Source organism: Spodoptera frugiperda, chromosome 29 (genome assembly GCF_023101765.2).
Source record: "Spodoptera frugiperda isolate SF20-4 chromosome 29, AGI-APGP_CSIRO_Sfru_2.0, whole genome shotgun sequence".
Lineage (NCBI taxonomy): Eukaryota > Metazoa > Arthropoda > Insecta > Lepidoptera > Noctuidae > Spodoptera > Spodoptera frugiperda.
In genome coordinates this window covers 4,820,125-4,842,046 of record NC_064240.1, presented here as the reverse complement: position 1 = coordinate 4,842,046, position 21,922 = coordinate 4,820,125, and the positions used below count along the sequence as shown (strand labels likewise).

General features: G+C 34.0%; 1 protein-coding gene across 3 annotated transcripts in view; it reads left to right on the top strand.

The window, feature by feature from the left end:
- The window catches only part of LOC118268502 (sushi, von Willebrand factor type A, EGF and pentraxin domain-containing protein 1), a 79,678-nt gene that overhangs the window by 33,825 nt on the left and 23,931 nt on the right, over positions 1–21,922 (top strand). For all 3 annotated transcript variants that reach the window (XM_035583027.2, XM_035583026.2, XM_035583025.2), the window contains exons 2-3: positions 4,598–4,676; positions 10,108–10,132. In XM_035583027.2, coding sequence (XP_035438920.1) covers positions 4,605–4,676; positions 10,108–10,132 — 97 coding nt within the window. In that variant the 5' untranslated portion in view covers positions 4,598–4,604. The remainder of the gene's footprint in view (positions 1–4,597; positions 4,677–10,107; positions 10,133–21,922) is intronic.

The following is a 21,922-nucleotide window of genomic DNA, read 5'->3' as shown; positions in this document are numbered from 1 at the left end:
CTCTTAAAGCTTAAAAGATTTGCATATTAGAAATGCATTATGAAAATATGTAAAAATATTAGGTACTATATACTTCGTTTCTCAAGTAAATCTTATAGTTAAACCACCCTTATATTTCTAACTCCCAAAAGGCCAGCAACGCACTGGTAACGCCTCTGATATTTCGGGTATCCATGAGCAGCGGCGATTGCTTACCATCAGGTGATCCGTCTGCTCATTTCTGCTCGTTAATTTAAAGTATTAATTTATCGTTAACTTCAAGTATTAATTTATTCCTTCCTTATCTTTTTTGACATATATACTATAAAAAAATGATACGTCTTACAAAGCTGTGAAAAGAAAAACAAAATATTCCTGACCTTTGAATGCGATTCAACCTTCCTAAGACTTAATTATTTTTCCTCAAAAGTCACAAACAACAGACCACACGTAAATAGAAATTCTTGTTATAATATATTTCTCCATTTAAAAATAAAACGTAATACAAAACCACAAAATCCTTTTTCTAACGTCCCGGTGGTCCATTAGCCGAGAAACCAGACTGAGTATGTTATTATGTAATAATCGTGGACATTACGCTACATATGCAAGTACCAATCATTGCTCTGCACCGTTACAAGGAACAGAGTTCCATTACACTTTTTATTACTTTCATAATGATATTCAATCGTAAACCGGTGCAACTTTGTCAAATTACCACCAGGCAAAATTGGTGGGTCGAACGCCTTCCATATTAAGGATTAAAAAGTCGAGGTTTTATTGTATTCGTGATGACTAATCTATACCTAGTTTCATTTTGAAAATTGCTTTTTATAATAATCCTTTGAAAATATTCACAAGGTATTCAGAATTCTATAATTTGCTGTGCCCAAAGGTACCATAATTGTGACTTTATGGATGCAATAAATACTTGATTACTTGAATTCATCTATCCTTGGAGTAGTCGACAACAAAATGACACAACTTCCTACCAAAAAATCACATGCTCAATGTTAAAATGTTAAGCCAATTTGATTTCCGACCAAATCAAATGCGAGACTATTATAAATCTTGCCCTTGCTCTACTTTAAGACTAATCAACTGTCCAACTCACTAAACACGCACACATAAACAGCTGCAGTTATGTGATTACGAAACACAAACACAATCACCTCATTGTGCTTTGACAAAGCTTCTTTATCTTATCTTTTAATTGTAGTGTAGGTACGAGTGCTATTCTCATAATTTTTACTTACGAAAAAATGTTGCTTCAATCTCACAGTCTCAGACCCGCAGTTGAATCGTGGAAACGAAATAGCGTTTGTTCATTTAGAAATAGTTTTAGAATAAACATCTGAGTAATTTTTTAAATTACTAATTAAAGAATAACCCTTTTTACTGTTGTTTTGTGTGATATTTTGCTTAAGTTTTAAGCCTATGTTCCAACCTATTCAAAGTCAATAAAGCATTTATTTCAATGATTCCTAAATTAGGCACTTTTGAAAATCAAAGTTGAATTGTCCGTCAGTCAGTGAAGCTAGATGCCCGCTATGTTGTACTTTGTTGAACTATGGTTCTATAGATTCAGATTTCAGCCATGGTCGTCCCCTGCAGGATTCTTTTAGGATGAATATTTCCAGCCCAATAGTGTTGGTAGATACTCGTACAGGATTTATTTTTGCGAATAATCGTGTTATACACATCTCTGTGCCTTCCATCCACACTGTCAATCATTGTTTCGAGTTACAAACTACTGTCAACACCATTTCAAAAAAAGATTGGATTATGATCGATTTTGGGAACGCGCTGACAGAATCTAAATGACATGTAGCCAGTGTACGAAACTGTGCAGATTTGAATATTTTCCCCCACAGATACATATCTGCCTTGTTTTGCAGTTTGCAAAATAGAATGCAATTGCATTTGCAAGTACAAAACTATCCCAGTATTGTATAAATAGTACAACTTAATACCAACTACGAAGTTGTTACTATTTATATATGGGAGCAAGCATTCATACTGTGCTTTACTTATTTGGTAAATAACATGAAATAGTACTTCAAGTAAATAACTATTTCTATTAACGTTGTAGGTATCAAAGTTTTCCATCTCGCATTCGCTTAGTGAAAAGTTAGTTTAGATATGCTTTAAAACATGTTACAACTTTGTGTTTCATTTTCTCTAATGAGAAAATCATACTCTAGATTTGCATACTTAGTTTAATATATATAAGCAGATAGTTACAAAAATACATTCAATTTCTACACTATTGTTAGCAATTTCGGTTATTGTAATTCTGGTAGCAAATTTATATGTGTACATACGTAGGTATAGGAATAATCAACTCCAATAATCACTAATTTCCATACACAAGAGCTTTTAAACAAAGCAAATTATTCAATACCAATACTCTATCGGAATAATTTCGAATGGAACTGACATAACTAGACATGTATTTAGTTGGCAAATAAACGTGATCATTGTAAACACTAACAAAAGCCTCTATCTTTAAAAAGAGTTTGATATAATCCCCACGATTCACAAGCAACTTGGGGTCATAGTTAGGTCACCAAAAATCAAAAGACCGGCAACGCACCCATGACTCCTCTGGTGTTACGGGTGTCCATGGGTAGCGCTGATCGCTTACCATCAGGTGACCCGTCTGCTCGTTTGCCACCTATTCCATAAAAAAAGTCTGCTGTTATCGACCTCTCGATGGCCCGAAGTAGCTAATAGACTAAGTCCAAATAACAAATAAACTCGAAACCCAAATTTTTAATTTCGTAAATCACATATCCATTTCAGAATCACTACACAAATACAGGCTGACGTTAATTTCAATTAATTCATAAACGTGTTGAGAATGTATTTTTGTTAATTCATTTCATAAATGTTAATCAGGGAACATCCTGTTGGCTTTTTGATTATTTAAAGGCCACGGTTGAAGAGCAAATGACATTAATTTTGTACAACATGTTTCAATAATCAGCGACGTGTTTACTTTACGAGTTTATCTGCTATTGTAGTTGGGATAATTAATTATGTGAATGTGAGAATTACCGTGGTGAAGGCAGAGTTGACCAACTCACCACAGGCAGGTGTCGTATGATCTGACTAAGGGACTACATATTTAACAGAAACCAGACAGCAGGGCTCTCTGATAAACCGGGGCTCCGGTTTAAAGCAGGAAAAGGAACGGTGTGGTTTTTAGTCAGTAAGAGTCTGACACTCCCTCTCACCTCACTCAAGGTGAGAAAAGTCATTGGATGATTATCTCGCATTATAAAGGGTTCTCTCATAAACCTGAACCTTTAAAACTGTGATCTCCAACCAGTCTGCATGGAAATTATGCGGAACGCCTCTTATATAAACGAAACCCATAATCTAGCAGTCGAACTCTGATAAGCAGTTGATTTAAATAATATTAATAGCATTGCATACATGATAATATTTTTAAACCATTTCATGTTCACAAACTAAGCCACTATTGTAGTTTATGAATTTATCGCGCACACGGATTGCATATTTCAAATATTGTCACGACTTTTTCTATTATTATATTCTATCCGGGTTTATTTATACTGCACGGTTGGTGCGGAGGCTGGGCAACCAGCTGCGGGTTCGATTCCCGCACGGAGCAACTCTTTGTGTGATCCACGAATTGTTGTTTCGGGTCTTTGTGTCATGTGTATGTGAACATAATATTTGTACCCACGACACAGAAGATAATCCTAGTGTGAGGCAACGTTATTAAAAATATATATAATACTCATTTCATTATCACCATTTCATTCATTGGATTATGACTCTTATCTACCTAAAAGGTGTTTACTTGTACCTACATCAATTTGTAGACTAAAAAGCAATTAAACATTAAGTTAAGAACTACAAAGCATATTGGAGCTACAGTAACAAAGTATGTTTGTTTGTTTGTTTGCTGAGTGCAACCTTTCACAATTACATTGGCTCTCCACCTTACAAACTGAGTATTTTCAGGGCATTCACATCGCAACTGTTGGTAATAAAACACTCACTAGTTTTCTCTTGCAACTCCATTTACGATTATAAGTTTGTATTCGCTAAAGTACCCACTGCAAAGGAATTGAATTTGAAAAGAAAAACAAATTCTATTTCAAAAAGTAATGGAAATTGCGGTTCTTATGTCGAATGTTAATACAAACAACTAGCATTTCAAATATTAAGGGTTTTAAATCTACAGTAAATTTTTATTAGTTTCTGCATAGAAAAGAACCTTATAGTAATAATATGTACGAATTGTACCTATTCTCGGTTTTTGAGAAAGTTATTGTGACTTTTAAAACTGTAGTTGTGGTTATAGTGATAATAATCATGTTTATCGTTCAATCCATATTTAAATATTTTTTTATTAAATACATTTAAACAAACTTCAAACACCAAAACCAAAACTCACAGTACCATTCTCAAAATCAAATCGAGGTTAGATACATTAACTCACAGCCTCACCACATGTAGGTTATAACTTCCATTACATTTCAAATTACATACATATATATATATATCACCACAGCATTTTGTCCACTGTACCAAATATACTAAAGTGTAAAGAAAATCTAAACCGTTATTGTTTTGTCCACAGATTTACGATGTTGATAAGGTGTCCGGCGGCACTATGTGTCGTCGTGTTCCTGTTGCTTGGTGCACAAGCCAGTACAGAGGTAAGCTTTTATTACTTACTTTATTTCACTTTGCTCAATTTCATCTGTTCCCTTTTACGTTTGCTAAGTCACAGATGTGTTTGTTGAATGTGATCGCAGTGTTCGTAGCTAGCTAGTAAGTAATTGCTAATATAGTCCTCGTTAATAGATTATTGATAGCCACCAAGACAAATTGTATTCGAACGAGTAGGTAAATAGAAAAACAATCTACGCATGCGTTATAATAGAAAACAAAATAGTTAAAACTACGACTGAACTAAAAAACACGGTTTACTTACGTAAATTAATAGAGAAAAGCTCTACTGTTTCGAGTCATCGAGGACTCTTCATCATGAGCAGCGTGCGCAGACGTCGGCGTCACGTCACGCAGCCTACTGAAGAGTCCCTCTCGTTAGTGGAAACTAGTAGAGTGTTCTCTATTAATGTACGTGAGTAAACCGTGATTTTTAGTTAATTTAGTATGTCTCACGATAGTTATTATAAAAAAAAAACTACGAGTTTCTAAAATAACTACACACTCCATCTTTAATTGTCACTCTAACGCGAGTCTTGGTCTCCCAGAAGACTACAATGTAAGATATTATAGTCGGTTATAAAACCCCTCGTATTTTCTGATAAAGCATTTTACGCTCCAGACTTTAATCTTAAAAATGGTACTCGGTTAAGTGAAAATATTCATAATCCAACCAACCATCTTACAATTTTAAGACAAGCAATTTAAATTATTCCGTTCAAAGTTTTTTATTACGACATTAGAACTAAAATTGGGGATTAATTGCACAATATATATTAGCTTAATGATATCTCGGAATGCAATTAAATATAAATTAATTGTAACAACTAATAACTTAGCTATTAAAGCTAATAAAAAAATCTGTAACACCGACTTTAGCAATCAATGGCCTACAAAGAATTGATTGAACAGTTAAATAAAAAATTGAATACAACATGACGTCACACTTTTTAATTGCCTGAAGTCATAGACTGTAGTACGTATACTTACCTATATTAACATCAACTTTTTGACAGTTATGTTACAAGTCCCGTATGTACCCTTAGTACAAGTTTTCTTTACATTTGATAAGCCGGCGCATATGAACCAGGCAATCAGAGCGCCGATCACGCTCTCGTTTCGATTACTTTAAATGTTAAGCAAACTCGTACTAGGGGTACTATACCCCATACTCCCATGGGACAATGTTTTCGACGTAATTGTCACAAACAAAGCACAATTATTGATTGTATACTATACCTGAGAATGGTTAAAAAGTCGAATACACCCCATAAATTATTTTACTAAACTGGAATACTCGATTAAAAATGCAAAAAGGCTTAATTACAAACTGATCAAGACCAACACAGAATAGTTTGACACAGACGGATGTTGGTCCAGCCTCCTCGATCATATTAGCGGAACATCTCATTGTATGTTAAACGAACAGTTTATTTAGACAATGCAATTGCAACACTATTGCAAAGTTGATTACTTTTACCAAATTAAGTTAAGCAAAGAAAATACTTATTGTTTGCTTTGCGATGCAATGCCATTGTTTTGTATTGAAACCGTTGAAAGTTGATCTGATAATGCCTTTAGATCAATAGTACCATTGATATACAGACATAGCTCCCTAACTATTCATAGTATGTATTATAATATAACCAACCTTAATAAAGCCCAATGGGACAAAAGCATATACAAAATGTATAGGAAAGCAATACTTATAATGAAACCTCGATTGTATACAAAGTTTAGTTCTCATACAACTAAGCCACAAAGGCCATGAGATGACCAGTACCCTTAGTACGAGTTTACTTTACGTTGAACAAAAACGAAACGAGAACGCGTTCGGCGCTCTGATTGGCTGGCGCGAATGAATCAACCAATGAGAGCGCCGAACACGCTCTCGTTTCGATCTCGTTAAACGTAAAACAAACTCATACTAAGCCCTCAGATTAGAGAAGATTAATGTTTAATCAATCCATTAATTACATAATATTTTGACACCACCATTTGAACATTACACTTAGTTACCACGATTAAGTATGTGATTAGCTATATCAATTCGGTTTCAACCACACTCATTAGTCGATATAATGATAACACTCAGTTGAGTGTAATACTATCAGTATATTAATGCAATAGAGCCTCGTTTTGCAACATTACTAATCATAGAGCCAATCATATTAATTTACTATCGATTCAGTAGGGACTCGATTGTAATGGATTTTATCGATATAATTTTTATAAAGAATTGTCTAAGGTCGTTACAGTCTAGTGTCTGACATTAAGTATAAATAAAACTTATACATGTACAAAAAGAGTAAAAATTAATTAAGGACAACGTAAAGTAACGTACATATAAGCGTGTTTTTTCACTGGAGATGTGCTACGTTGCTGTGGATGCATTTGGCTTCCACCACTTATATTCATTAGTACACAGTGTTAGCACTGGTGGAATCGGACTTAACTAAGCTATGTTTTTAAATGAAAAGACGCGTGCTATAGATGGCTTCTCTACTATTGATACATCGCATACTCGAGCTGTGCATCTTCGTCACACAGCTACAGTTAGTATCAGTGGAATCGGTTACATAGTTTCACAGCTTAGCTATTACATCTTCGTAGCATAACTACATAGTACATCTCTGGTGGAAAAGTATCCTGAACCTCTTATGTTACAGACTAATCGTTTGTAACACTAGCGGGGTCTTGTATAACCTATAGTAATTGCTAGTCGTAAAACTTAGGTAAAGATTCTTAGCCATCTTACCATCAAATAAAACAAAATCAACTACAAATATGCAACACCGAAAAATTCAATTGTTTCATTTAGGTGTCATAACGATTGAAGTCTTAGTATGTCCAAAAACAAATTGAATTCGATCCAACGAGCGATAGTGTGGCGAATCACATTTGTTTTATAAGGTAACACAACGAAATTACCCATAAAGTTTTTAAATTCCTCCAGTATCGAGTGGGTCTCATAACAAATAATTACAAGTTATATAATGCTGTCGGCCGGTTTTGTGCAGTTTGCGAGATCGATTACACCGAGAAACTATGAATCGAATACATTAACTTTCATGTCACCGAATGTCATGTCAGTATCTCTACAGATAGGCGGCTCTGTGATTTTGTAAGTAGTTAGACAAACATTGCGACTGTGGGTTTGCGCTTTCGACACACGTATTTGATTTGGTAAAAGCAGTGACGTACGTACGTATGTATAATTCCCGCGTATATGTATTTTAGCGTACCGCAGTCATGTGATATTTGCTAAATTAATTTTGAATTCAGCCTTTTAGGTAACTAGAATTCAACAACATTATAAATTAGAGCGGCAACATTGCAAACAAAACCGCAGAATCGTATTGCCACTGCAAAATTCTTTGAAATAAAACTTGAGTCATAAATTCTGACATTCTCTTTCCTTATCGCACCCAAGTTCTTGGCAAACATCCTATGTAAGTAAAACTACTAGTATGACAGTTTTAAGTGTTTCGGAACACTGTTGATTAAATTCGCACTTCTTTGTCTGGCGGTTGTTCATTGACTTTCTACGATTCGGCATTCATTTGCGTTACTCTCACCATTAATTCTTGTTACATAACAATTAGAACAGATTATTCTTAGTTTTGTTTCCTATAGATCTTGTTGGTCGCCTTTATAACTGTTTTGCTCGGTCACGGGTGGCGAGTGTCCTCGCAAACCCACTTTCCCCGGTTTGGCAAGCCACTCGAAATGTTTCATTCTGTCACGACCGCCCGTTATATCAATTTCCGAATGGAAAACTGTGAACTGACCACATTTCGGATTTGTTTCGATGTGGTCAGGGAATATCAATCCATTAGTTTTTAGGTAATTTTCGTTATACACCCGTCGGCGACCCAAATTTGTAGATATTTGCCAGCCTAACGTAGAATATTTTTTATTATATTTCATGAAATGGTCGTTATCTGAATACTAATAAAATGGTTTAAAATATTTATTCTAATACATCACTATAATGGAAAACACAGAATATAAAATGAAAATGAAAAATATATTCGGGCAGGAGAATAACTAGAGAAAATAACATGACACCGTTTCGTCTGACATCATATATTTCGGTACTTTCCTATTAAAATTAATTTAGCGTCCGACCTCAAACAGTATGGGTACACAGTACGGCCATAACAAAGATTCATTGCCATAATGTTGTCACATACAAGCCAAATTGACTAGCGGTGTAACGAGATTCCCAAATATGGGCTCGGTAATATGACGGGCGGCCTATACAAAGTTTACTTCGGCATAGAGGGGGACACTAAAGCCTTCACGGACTTACTAGCCTATTTATTAAGACCTAAGTACCTAGGCTGCCTAGATTCACGAAGCGGTTCCTATATACAAAGCTGTACTGTACTATAACAGGTTACGTCGCCGTGCATTGGAAAGCACGTTACATAGCCGACTTAAGTCAAGAACGGTGCTTGCTAAGTAGATTACGTTAATCTCTAATCTCATACAATAAATAACTTTGTGCTGAATGAGATCAAGAATTTAATTAGTCAACAGCCGGCCGCTACAAAATATGTCAAAGCGAACTTTTTATAAGATACTCTCTCTGTTCTTAAAGATTTGTAAAATGTCGGGAATCAAAGTCGACAGTTTCCTGGGGTCGAAGAAAAATTCTTTGTAATGATGAATGAGACTAACACATTGGAATGATAAAGCGTCGAAAACTTCTGACTGTTGGTAATCAATCTCTTTATAAAGTGAATGTGTCACTTGCCTGGATATTAATAAAATATTAGAATTTCCTCCAAAAAAGCCAGATGTCACAAAGCGAGGTAGGTTGTGGCCCGAATCAAACCATGTGACGACAAAAAACTTATTTGACAAAGCGTCGCGTGGGTGGAAATTACTGAAGGGTGCTGGGGGCCCGCTTTGCATGCCCGCACACTTTCCGGAAAAAAATGCAAACATTTTCAATAACTGCCAAATTTTTCTAATCCCGATCGTTGCTATTTGAACCACCCCTCAAATACTTACTTCTCAAATTTATTTCTCCAAAGGATTTTAACATTGCGTGTCTATTACCGCAACACCAATTTAGACAAGCTCCTTTTAAACAATTTAAAGAGTGGTTATAAGATTCTTAGTAAGACAAATTAGTGCCCACAGCAGCGGCGAAGTTTCCCCTTTGACTAAAAATACGTCATTCACTTCTTGTTGGTTTCAAAAGGAAAGGACCAAATGGATGAGCAGTAAAGCTTTGATCCTTCTAAATTAGTTATTATGAATTTATCCACCACAATCGCTGGAGATAGCGGTTGGCAAATACTTGAAGAAATTCGAGATCAAAGTACACTTAAATGCCTGTCAGGAACATATCATAAACTTTTTTTTATTGAAAATGTAGTTTAATAATTTTGTTTTTGTTCGCAGGGAAACCTCTTCACGTGTCCAAATGGTAAGTGGGAATCTGTTTATTGTTTTAATATCTATTTAGTTGTTATTACTTTTGCCAATACTTCTAACTTCGGGATTGGACTTTCTATTTAATTAAAATCGGGCCCAGTGCCTCGGTTTACCTTTGGGAAATATAAAACTTGCTAACATTGTTGTTTTAGCGGTTTAATGAACAGGATGAACATGAACTTTCATTGTTTTATTTCAGTTGTTTTGGATATACGATTTGTTGTGTTGGCTATTAGGGTAACACTTAATTTAACTCATATATTAATAATGTATCTTTCTGTTAATTAGACTATTTTAGCGAAATAGACATACATGTATGTATGTGCCGACAATTATTATTTTAGTAACTTATTTGCATTTTATTGGTAAAGTTATGTTCCCGTTTTATAAAGTTTAATAAATAAATAACTTTTTTTAAATAAATACTTTCAAGTACAAAAAAAAACATTGGTTTATTCAAATTTCAATGCTTCCTATAGCAATTAAACAAAATTTATTTTTCCGCATTATAATCATAATAAATTAACAAACACTTAACAAAAAACCGCGATCATAATTTATGAATAAAAAACCGCGACTTTGCGCTTAATTAAAAATGTTGTGTTGATTATACGAAACTTAATCCGGGAAAAAATGTTTAGACCAACAGAATGTTTACTGAAAACTTCATTATGGTATAACTTTGCATAATAGTGAGTTGTGATTATAATAAATACATTAATTAATCTTGACTTACCTTCTGGGCACTTTTTGATGCTTTGTTAATAGTAAATAATTTTTAGTTTTTAAGTTTTGTAGTTTTAGTTGTAAATATTATGTTGCAGAATTGATTTATTATTAATGCAACAGCAATAGCTCACCTTCAATTCCCACTGTATTTAAAAGAAATAAATACAGTGTTTTAAAGACCTACACTTACAAATGTAGACTGAAAAATAATGAATTCATCCTTAACTGAAAGATTAGATTCAATTAGATTACTTAAAGAAAACCAATTCGGAGCAGAAGTTAGGAAGAAAAATCCTACTACTATGTTTCAAAGACGATTAAATAAATTTTGTATCATGTTATTTAGACATTAACACATACTATTACATTACAACACAAAATAAATTTCTAGATATTTCTCAGTACAGTCTCATAAAACTAAAATAAACCCAGCTACAGTATCATACTTTACTTACTAAGGTTATAAATGTGAAAATGTGTGTGTGTTTATTTGTTTGTATATCACGGCAAAAGGGATTGACGTGTTTTTTTAATGGAATTAGTTCAAGAGATTTTATTTGGGATCGGCAAATCATCCAATGACTTCTCCCGCCTTGAGCGAGACGAGAAGGAGTGTCAGACTCTTACTGACTAAAAACCACCGCGTTCCTACTCCTGCTTTTCGAGCCAGAGCTCCTGTAACCCGTTAGGCAGTCCGCAGCTCCGTGTAGTTCAAGGGATGGAGAGTCACTAGGCTACTTTTTGTCTTTATCTAATCCCCCGTTACTCTAAAAAAGGAGGCCATTTTTGTTTATAAACCTGGCAACCCTTTAAAAGAGCGCAAGCAAAGCAGCAAAAGCTAGAACTGAAATAAAACTGAGTAATAACAGCTATAATCCTAAATCGCAGTAACATTTATTTAACGAATGAATATTCAGGGTTTAAGGAGTAATGAAGTACGTAAGTGGCAAACGGCTGGAGTAGGTAAACACTGTGACAATTAATCACGTCTATTAATGCATAACGCTACTGTATTTAGGCACTAGCAGTCAGTAGGTAGCGTATATGGTGAGGAGATGAAGCGGGTATAATAAAATAAATCTTATAAGATATTTATAGTGTGGTATTGTACCTGATGGCTATTTTATTTTTTGCCACCGGACGATTAACGAGCCTAAAACTCTTAGACATGTGTTACTAAAATTAATATTCTAGATAGTAGACCTTAAGTGTAGTAATCTAAGGGCGTTTTTTTTTTCTAGTAGTTAAATCGGAGGAATAATTTTGAATATGTACTATTTGACAATTCTTGCATACTAAAAACTTTCATAATTTCAATTTTATTCTACAGATAAAGGCTATCTGTTGAATGAAAAATCGGCCCTTAGACAATCAAATTAAGAACCAAATTACTACAACTTGGCTGTTTAAAAAATAAAACTCTTCATACGGAAATTACTACATAGTTTTATGATACATTGATATTATGTTATTCATTTACATATGCGGTATGTCACGGACATACCGCTCAAAAGAGATCTCACAACCCCGCTACCGCTAATCTCGTCTCCCAATAACCACCCTAATCAGCAAGTCAAGCATCTCAACCTACACCGTGCGTAATAATTAAAGCTACCTAACATACTTAGAACAATGTGTAACGTATTACTGAAATGACGTAACCGACTCATAAGCTCTTAAAGTAATTTCATATTAAGCGCGCAAATTAATTATTACCTGCCTTCGAATTGAACGGGTATTGTTTTTCGATTGATTTCAAATTAGCACTTAGTATTATAGATGTTCTTTTTCTTCTTATTTAAGTTTTGGTAGTGCCTTCTTTCATCTTTAAAAGTATTTAGTACCTATGCATTGAGTTTATGACTGCACGGTTGTTGCGGTAGCTTGGCAACTGGTTGCTGTGTAACGGGTAGCGGGTTCGATTCCCGGAGCAACTAAAATATTTACAAAGACTTAAAAACGTCGAAAAAATTATCCTCATCGCAGTCGTAAGTATACGCTGACCAAAAGATTGGCTGCCTTACCACGTTGAATGGTAAAGCATAATAATTTGAACTATAGGTAATCCATCACTTTCCATACAAACAAAAACCAGACAAACAGACATACATTACACAGAAACAACATACCATTTCATCTCAGTTCAACTAAACCAATACTAATATAGAGATTGTCTTACAAGATACGATGTTCATGCACTTCGATTTTGTAGCGGTTTCTAACGACCTTGCGTATGCGCATCCGGCTCTATAATCATCTAAGCTAAACAAGCGGTGACTACATCTTATGGAATTTAGCGTCACTTTGACTAACGACTTGTAAAACTTACCTAACTAGTGTGTTTGTTTATACTTGTTTTAAGATCATAAAATATAATATAGTCGCAATATTATGTTTTAGTCTGCATAGAAATAACATAGAGTGCCCCCCTATTTTATTCTTATTCACAGAAGCTCAATATGAGGCTTCTGTGAATACTTTGAATGAATACTCTTATTCTTTTAAATAGATTTAAATAAAATATAAATAAATAATTTTAATTCGGAGCTGCGGAAGGTACAGAACTTAGAAGACAAAACGGGATGCTGGGGCATTAACTCAAAGTCACTGAATGACTTTCCCCAAACAAAAAATGAAAACGTCTCTAAGAATATTATTAAGAAACTTATATTCAGCTTTTATTTAGTAGCAATTCTTAAAAAAAAAGAAATCTGAGAACATGATATCATCATCCTCTATGACTATATAGAGAATAAATTATACTATTCTAAGTACCTATTCTAGCAATAAATTAAAGATGCAGTATTTTTAATAATATATTGCATCTTCTCTCACTACGTGTTGAGTTTAAATAAAATAAATGTAACTACGAGTATTTCCCGCATATGCAAACTAAAAGAAAGTGCTTTTCTCATTCGCAATGAGTTTTCTATACACACCTATTGCATATCAAACACAATTTTCTTATTCAATTTCTAGCATATGGTACTTACATTTGCATTACGTATCAATACACTGTATGCATCAGGTAAAATAAATAAATTATAGTCGTTTTACTTGAGAAAGTATAAACTACTTCTTCTTCCAATAGTTTCTGTGTAAACATCATTAATTGAATTATACAAAGTTTACTCTTATCTTTAAGATGATCTTAAAAAAAGTTGTTGTAACTGCAATTGCAACGATTGCTTATCAGGTGATCCGTCTGCTCGTATACCGGCCTATACCATAAAAAATCAATTTAAACGTTTCTGTATCTTCTGTTCAGTATTGCTACGAAATTTACACAATGTGTAAATATTGCTACAATATATAATATAATTTACAATATAATTTAATTTACAATAATTTACAACATTGTGTTATTTATTCATTACTATCATTCGAATAAGACCACGCAGCTTAAAAATAACAACGGAAAAAATCTCCACACAAATAGCCCGTCAACAATCAGACCATCACGGAAAACTTCATTGAATTTCGAAATTAATTACGAGGGAAATTAAGTCCTTTTCTCGCTATCATTTCATGTCAACCCTTTCAACTTTTCAAGCCGGTTGACCTACTAAAGCATTCTATTGGCAATCACGAGCCGAAACGCAAAGGGAAATGAATTGAGTTTGTCACTACGACGACGGTTTTCATTCCCCACATAATTAGCCTAGGAAATTGCTTCGAACATACGTGTAGATGTGTAATCTATGTAGCTGTGTAATCTACGTAGCTGTGTAATCTGTGTAGCCTGTGTAATCAAACGTGGAGTGTTAAATACGCGTGGGTGTTAAAATACCACCGTTGATTTGGCTGTCAAAAAGATTTGATTGGGGGATGAAAGGTACGCTTTTGATATGGGTAATTAATATAGACTGTAGATTATTTGATAACGTCTATATAGCATGATTTATTACATGTGTGGGATACTTTTAGGTGTTCATTAGCTTTGAATACTAAACACGAGTTAGATTCTTGACTTGAGCAAATTGCTTCGAATTCCATCTATTTAGGTGGACTTTTTACCTCCTCTATTAAATTTCAACTCGATTTACGCAATAAATAAATTACAAATAAGTAATTCGTTTGAGTAACAATAAAACTAAATAATGAAGTCGACTCTAAATCATAAATTACGTAATAAAGCAATTAATACCTACTTATACTCGTATTTATGTATGTCAGTAATTTATTTAATAATTAAATTAAACTAGGCAATATTGCCACATATTAAACCTAATCCATCAATAAATAATTGCTCTAGTAATTAGTTTTTTTAAATTAAAAACACAGTATCATTAAAAGGCGATTGACACTATTTTACAAACCTATTGTGTTTTCCTCAAGTTTAATCTACGAGATAAAGAATATATTAAACATTGCATAACATTTAAAATACGTTAGACATAATTCTCTTTTTGACAGTAACGTATCAATTTCATCATCATCATCAGCCTGTTCTCGTCCACTGCTGGACATAGGCCTCTCAAATGGCACGCCACTGAGCTCAATCCAACCTCTACTACGTAATTATTTAGTCTCATTTAATATTTTCCAACTGTTTGTACAATTACTTTAGCAAAGAGCTTACAAACAAAATACTGAATCAAATAATCAACCAAAATGGCTGACCTAACTACAATTGTAACACAAAACCTACGAACCACCAATTCGTTACTTAAACACCACTAAATCGAATTACCTAGAACATATAGACACAAGAAGTTCAATCTTAAGGCACATTTAATCGAAAATCGCTCCCAGCTAGAATTAACGTGACTAAATTGTGATTACACGTAATTCGACTGAGTTAATCTCTCTAAGCAACTGTTGTTTAGACTTCTATATAGAGATATGTACAGTTAACGAAACTCAAACACCATTACGAGACAAAGTTCCAACGAAAATACTTTAAAGGTCTGTTTTGACACAAATTTACGCCCTCCTAATTGCTTAAGGCAACAGATTTTGAATAAAAACAAGTCTTCATTCAAATGCTCAATGCGAAACTGTTTTATTTGATTATTAAAGGAATAATACACGAAATTATATAGGAAACGTCAAGGTGAGTTTGGCTAAAATTAATATAATAATACCTCAGTGATTATTGAAAACGAAACAAAAGGAAATCGCCATTGTGTAGGAATTAAATAATGACTTATTACTCAATTTTAAACAACATACCTACATCTTTAAATTGACAAGGTTCTATGATCCTATATACCTCTCTTCTGTATATGTGTCCACTATAATTATAGCTACTGTACATATGTGTGCTCAAATATATAAATAAATATATAAGTCTACCATACGTAAATGCTGTGGACTGCCTACCGGGTTACCGGAGCTCCAGCTCGAATTCAGGAGTAGAAACGGGGTGGTTTTTATTCAGTAAGAGTCTGATTCTCATCTCGCCCAAGACGATAGAAGTCATTTGATTACTTTCCCCGAGTAAAAAAACCATACGTAAATATAATTTCTACAAAAACGAAGAGCAAACAAATGTCACAGAGCTGAAATCTTCATACAAAAATACGTAAGCATTAATTGAAACACAATTCAAAACAAATTAAACATTTTAACTTCATTTTAATTGTATAAACCAAAATCCCTTATAAAAATAGGTTTAAAACATAAAATACGTGTCCCTAAAACGTTTATGTTTAAAAAACAAAAGTCTGACGTCACTTTATACATCGTAGCTGCGAAAGTACTAATTATACAAACAGAGTAACTTCTATTTATTTGTATAACTTGAAAACAAAAGCTAATTAGAACCTAAGTTGTATAATAGTTAGTTATCATAGTTTTGCGCTACCAATTAGATAGTAGTGTCTATTTTGGGTTAAATATAGATACCTATCTAGTCAAATTGCTAGATAACTTTTAAGTTGATTTCGGAATTTTGTAATACAAAAATAAAGTTTTCGGAAGCCAAAAATAAAATTATATTTGTAACAACATGATTAAGCAATGTTTAAAAAACGACACTTTCGAGGAATCAAAAAATCATACGACATGTGACCATGTCATTACCCTATACCACCAAACGTAAATCTAACATCTCCCTGTATAACCAGTAATAAAATCACAAAGAACTCGAGAAATACTTCAATTAAGTACTCTATTTTACATAAAAAAGTAATATACAACTCAAATAAATTACGAAAGATAATTTCAAAGTTACCGTCTTGAGTTCTTAAGCCAATAAACGTGAGATCCCTTAGATATATGATAATCTCACTTATTTACACTCTTTGAGATAGAATTCCACTATAATATTCATGAAAATGTATGATATATCTCTCAATTTTCTAATTTGTATAACGTTTTATCATTTACTTTAAAACGTTCAATAGTTACTAAATAGATTGGTACTAAAATAATGATTACGAATTTATAGATTCAAAGCTTATTATATCATCTAGACACATTTATCAATAGACATAAATGTTATCATGTCTTTATACATAGATAGATAGGTACCTAAGTATATTCAGAGCACCTTATACCCTTATACCTAGTCTAGACTAAATACTTAGGCCTTTTATACTCCAAAACATTCATCATGTATTTCAATCTTGAATCATGTAAGCAAATTCTATTCATAATTTTGTGAATTCAGTACCTATTTTAATTATTACGAGGCTTGTTTAAACAATCCCGTTGAACCAACAGCAGTCGCTCAATATTTATAAACAGTAACCAGCAAACTCGATTCGCAAATGTTACGTTGCGAAGGCAATTGAAAAATCCTGTACTCCCACACGCAATTATAGAGGTCAACAGCATTATCTGCATAAATTACCGACAGCTCTCCCTTTTGTTTGCCTTCCGAGGGCAATTAATGTCAAAAGTCAATTGGGGACATGAAATAATTCCGGCGACTAACTTTGTATTGGAAATACATACATAGGTGTAAATTATGAATGTGGTAAGATGATCTCGTGTGAAATCGTGGAATAATTTTGTTGAACTTAGTGCTTTTATCTAAAGACTTTAGTAATTTGGTCTAGCTAATACATATGTGTGTGGATGTGTGTGTATACTAGTGAATATTTACTAATAATCATTTTAATCTAAGTTATAATACCTCGTTGGTCGAGTGGTCGCAAGTACGACTGCCGGGCTAGAGGTCTCGGGTTCGATTCGCTGGTCAGGCAAAGTCCAGCTGGGCGTTTTTCTCAGTAAAGAGTCTGGAATTGTGTCCAATATATGGCAATAGGCTCAACCTCTATTACATGGGACTTATAATGCAAATGGTGAAAAGTGGGTGCAGTTTGAACACTGACATTATGTGCCGTAATATGCACTTCTGCCTTCACCTTCGAGGATAAAAAGGCATGACGATACGATGAATACATAGAACAGAAAAGTTTCTATGTCTGATTCTTTTAAAAAAACCATTCCTTTGTTCTCATTTTTCTTTACAATGAATAAAATATGAACGCATTAAGTGATTAACAATCATTACTGTGCCATTGGCATAAGTAATTACTTATTACTTAAAATTACAATCAAATATTCAACAGTTGCAATCGTTAATAAGAAAATGTCTTGTAAATGGCAACCATCATTTTCAACCTTCTTAAAATTCAGAAAGTCATTGTAATTATCTTACCTACAGCAATTGCTGAAAATATGCACGAATTGATAATTTTCTTTTTGAATAAAACGTTACTTACCTTTTTGCGAAATAACGTTTATTTATACAAAAATAAATATGTATAATGCGTTCAACTGTATTTATTATCCTTTTGACGTAAATATGAGCTGTCGTTGGCGGTATTTCCGAACCTATACGAACTTCAAACCTTCAAGAAAAGAGCGTACTCCTTTTTTAGAGGCCGGCAACACAACTGTGCCTCCTCTGGTGTTGCGGTTGTCCATGGGCGGCGCTGATCGCTTACCATCGGGTGACAAGTGTGCTCGTTTGCCCCCTATTCCATAGAAAAATATATATTTATTTATTTTAGCGTATAAAAATGGCTATTAACCGATGTATAAATGTTTATTCTGAAAGCTATGGACTATGATTATACAATCCCAATTAGTCAATAGTCGTGTTTAGATAGCTTCTGTCAATGTGAACTATATCTCTGGCTTATGAACTCAAATAGAGGTTCTCAAACTTCACTAATTTACATACTTACTGGAATAAAATATTTATCTAACTATAATAATGGTGGTTTTAGTCAGTAAGAGTCTGACACTCCCTCTAGCCTCGTCCAAGGCGGGAGAAGACATTGGATGATTTTCCACCCTTAAAAAAAACTATAATAATGATAATTGCTAAACGCCAAAAACGCATCACATTAAATACATTAATAAATAAATCTAAAACAAATAAGATCTCCGAGAAACTATTTACATACAATTTAAAATATTAAAAGACATGAATTCGCAAAAAAATATTTAAGTATTTATCTACATTTTGTGGTAAATTTCTCTTGACTGTCTCCGAATTTGGCACGAATAAAATAAATAAAATCCGGTTCGAAAGGTTGACAGCCGTTGCTCACTGTCTGAGCGTCGGTGGTGACAATTTAGCAGTATATTCCAGTTTCCACTGAGACACAGAGAACTGTAGAAAGGTGCTCATGTTCAGTATTACACATGCTAATACCAACTTTAGTATGTGCGGCAGCTCATGTACTACTTAACGTCGAGTTTTACGAGTATCTAGAAGATCTATTTTTTTTATGGAATAAGCCGGCAAACGAGCAAACGGATCACCTGATGGTAAGCAATCGCCGCCGCCCATGGACACTTGAAACACTAAAGGAGGTGCGTTAACGGCCTTTTCTGGAATCGATACGGGAAAAACTTGTCAATAAAAACATTCTGTTGATTCCTTGTTCAATAAATATAGAGATTGATAGTGACAAAAAAATATAGAGATTTCATTACTCAATGAAACTCTTGACCTTCGCAGCTGAAAGCATTACTTAAGTCAACATTAATTTACTAACATAAGACGCATACCTATTGCATTTTAAATATTGATCAAGATGCACGATCTAATCAAACTATCAAATATGAAAAGAAAAATCTTTATAGTAAAAGGAAAAACTGAAGCATGAATGGAGCAGCTACCGGTACACGATAGTCTTTTTTTTTTGAGAAAATCATCCAATTACTTCTCCCGCCTTGGGCGAGGCGAGTGGGAGTGTCAGACTCTTACTGACTAAAAACCACCCCGTTCCTTCTCCTGCTTTTCGAGCCGGAGCCCCGGTAAACCCGCTACGTAGTCCGCAGCTCCGGTACACGATAGTCTAACCTGCAAATTGCCTTATTAGCCAGTAATTTGGTTGTGGACGCCAGATGGCAGTGGCTCCATGGACATCACTAATACGATTCAGTCTCATTAACTTAGAGTGGGAGCCGACCTCAACTTACGAGCTTGCCAAAAGCTATGCTAATGTTTCTAGCCACTCACATTTTTAAGCTAGACAGACTCTAAAGAAGTTGGTATTAATAATTTAGATTTAAAAATATTAGCCGTTGAGCTGTGCTTAAAATCCTTAAGAAAAAAAGAAGGAATAATCCAGGTCCATTGATATCAAAGTCCCTAATCCCCTTAGTTTTTAATAAATACTTGACTAATGATTGTAGAAATCTGGTATACCGGTATTACTTTTAAAAGAGAGATTTAACCCCATTCTAATTGTCACATATCATTTTGTGTAAAGAGTGTCATTTGTCATTTAGGCACAAATGTTATAAACAATAGCATGTTATAATGATACATGTGCAATACGTGTCAGCGTGGTAGTTTATGTCGGTTTATGATTGAGCAACATTCACGCCCAAGCTACGCCGACGTACTACATCTTGCATACTGACTAGTAAATTACAGCCGCATTTGAATGCTAAGATTAATGCAGACGTAAGCTTTAATAATACAAGGTTATTCTTCAACTTATTACAAAGAAACAAAGCGTTTAAAAGTACTTTTTAATCGGTTTGTTAGGTACCTTAATTTTTCATGCGATTCTCTTTCCATGAAAAGAGGATAAAGACAAATATTTTTGAGTTCATAAACGAAGTGAATTAACTCAAAATGTTGATGAAAACAGACGCGGCCATTGTCCAATAAGAGACGGGGCTGAATTCCAGCGCTTTTATCGCTTCACCCGAGTTATGAAGCACTAAGATAAATGCAACCGACAGCGCTGTGCACACCGCACTCTTTCCATTTTATACGACACGACAGCTTTACGATTTTCATATAGAGAATGGTGGCACTTTTTTCTATGTTATGGCTTTTATACTTCTATCCAACCAGCAAAGGATCCTAATTTTTATTTCAAAATCCTCTTTTGTTGACGCCCAGTAGCAACAGCATTAAACAGTATTCACAATTTAATTTAACACACAAAACAAAATGGCTTAGTTACAACAAGAAACCTGAAACGAAAATTAGGTATTTTTCTCATACCTTTTCAAGTGTTTCATCAATCAAAGTAAAGACAAGAGCTTCTCAGTCCTCTACATAATTAAATTAAGTACCAATTCATGAAGAGCCCTATAAAATTACTTACTTACTTGTATCGAGAAGTCGTCTAGCATAAAACAGATTTCATATCGCGAACGAATGCTATGTTAGATATCGATCTTTAGTAATTACAGCCCTCAGTTTTCTATAGCCTAGTATTTAGGTTTACCGTTAGAATCTAGCCTAGAACTGGGGTAAACATAACCGCAGTTGCCTACGTATGTATGTTAATAGACGACCTTATTTGATAGGCAGAAAGTACCTAGAGAGACTAGACAGCATTCACTTGTAGACTCTCCCTAAAGCGATGTTTTCATCTCTGACAAGATACGTTAGCTGAAACTGTTTTTAGGACCTTTGGTTGTAAATTCTCAGTATTTAAATGTTCAAAGATCAAAGTCGAAATGTTTACTGAACTAAATTCTAACTAGCATATTGTTGTGTAATAAATATGAATATTTAAAGCTAGAAATTCTCTTTTAAGCTGTTGTAAATTACTTGTAATAGGTACTTAGTTATTATATTTCGTTATTTTGTGTTCCAATTGAGTAACTGGCTATTGGA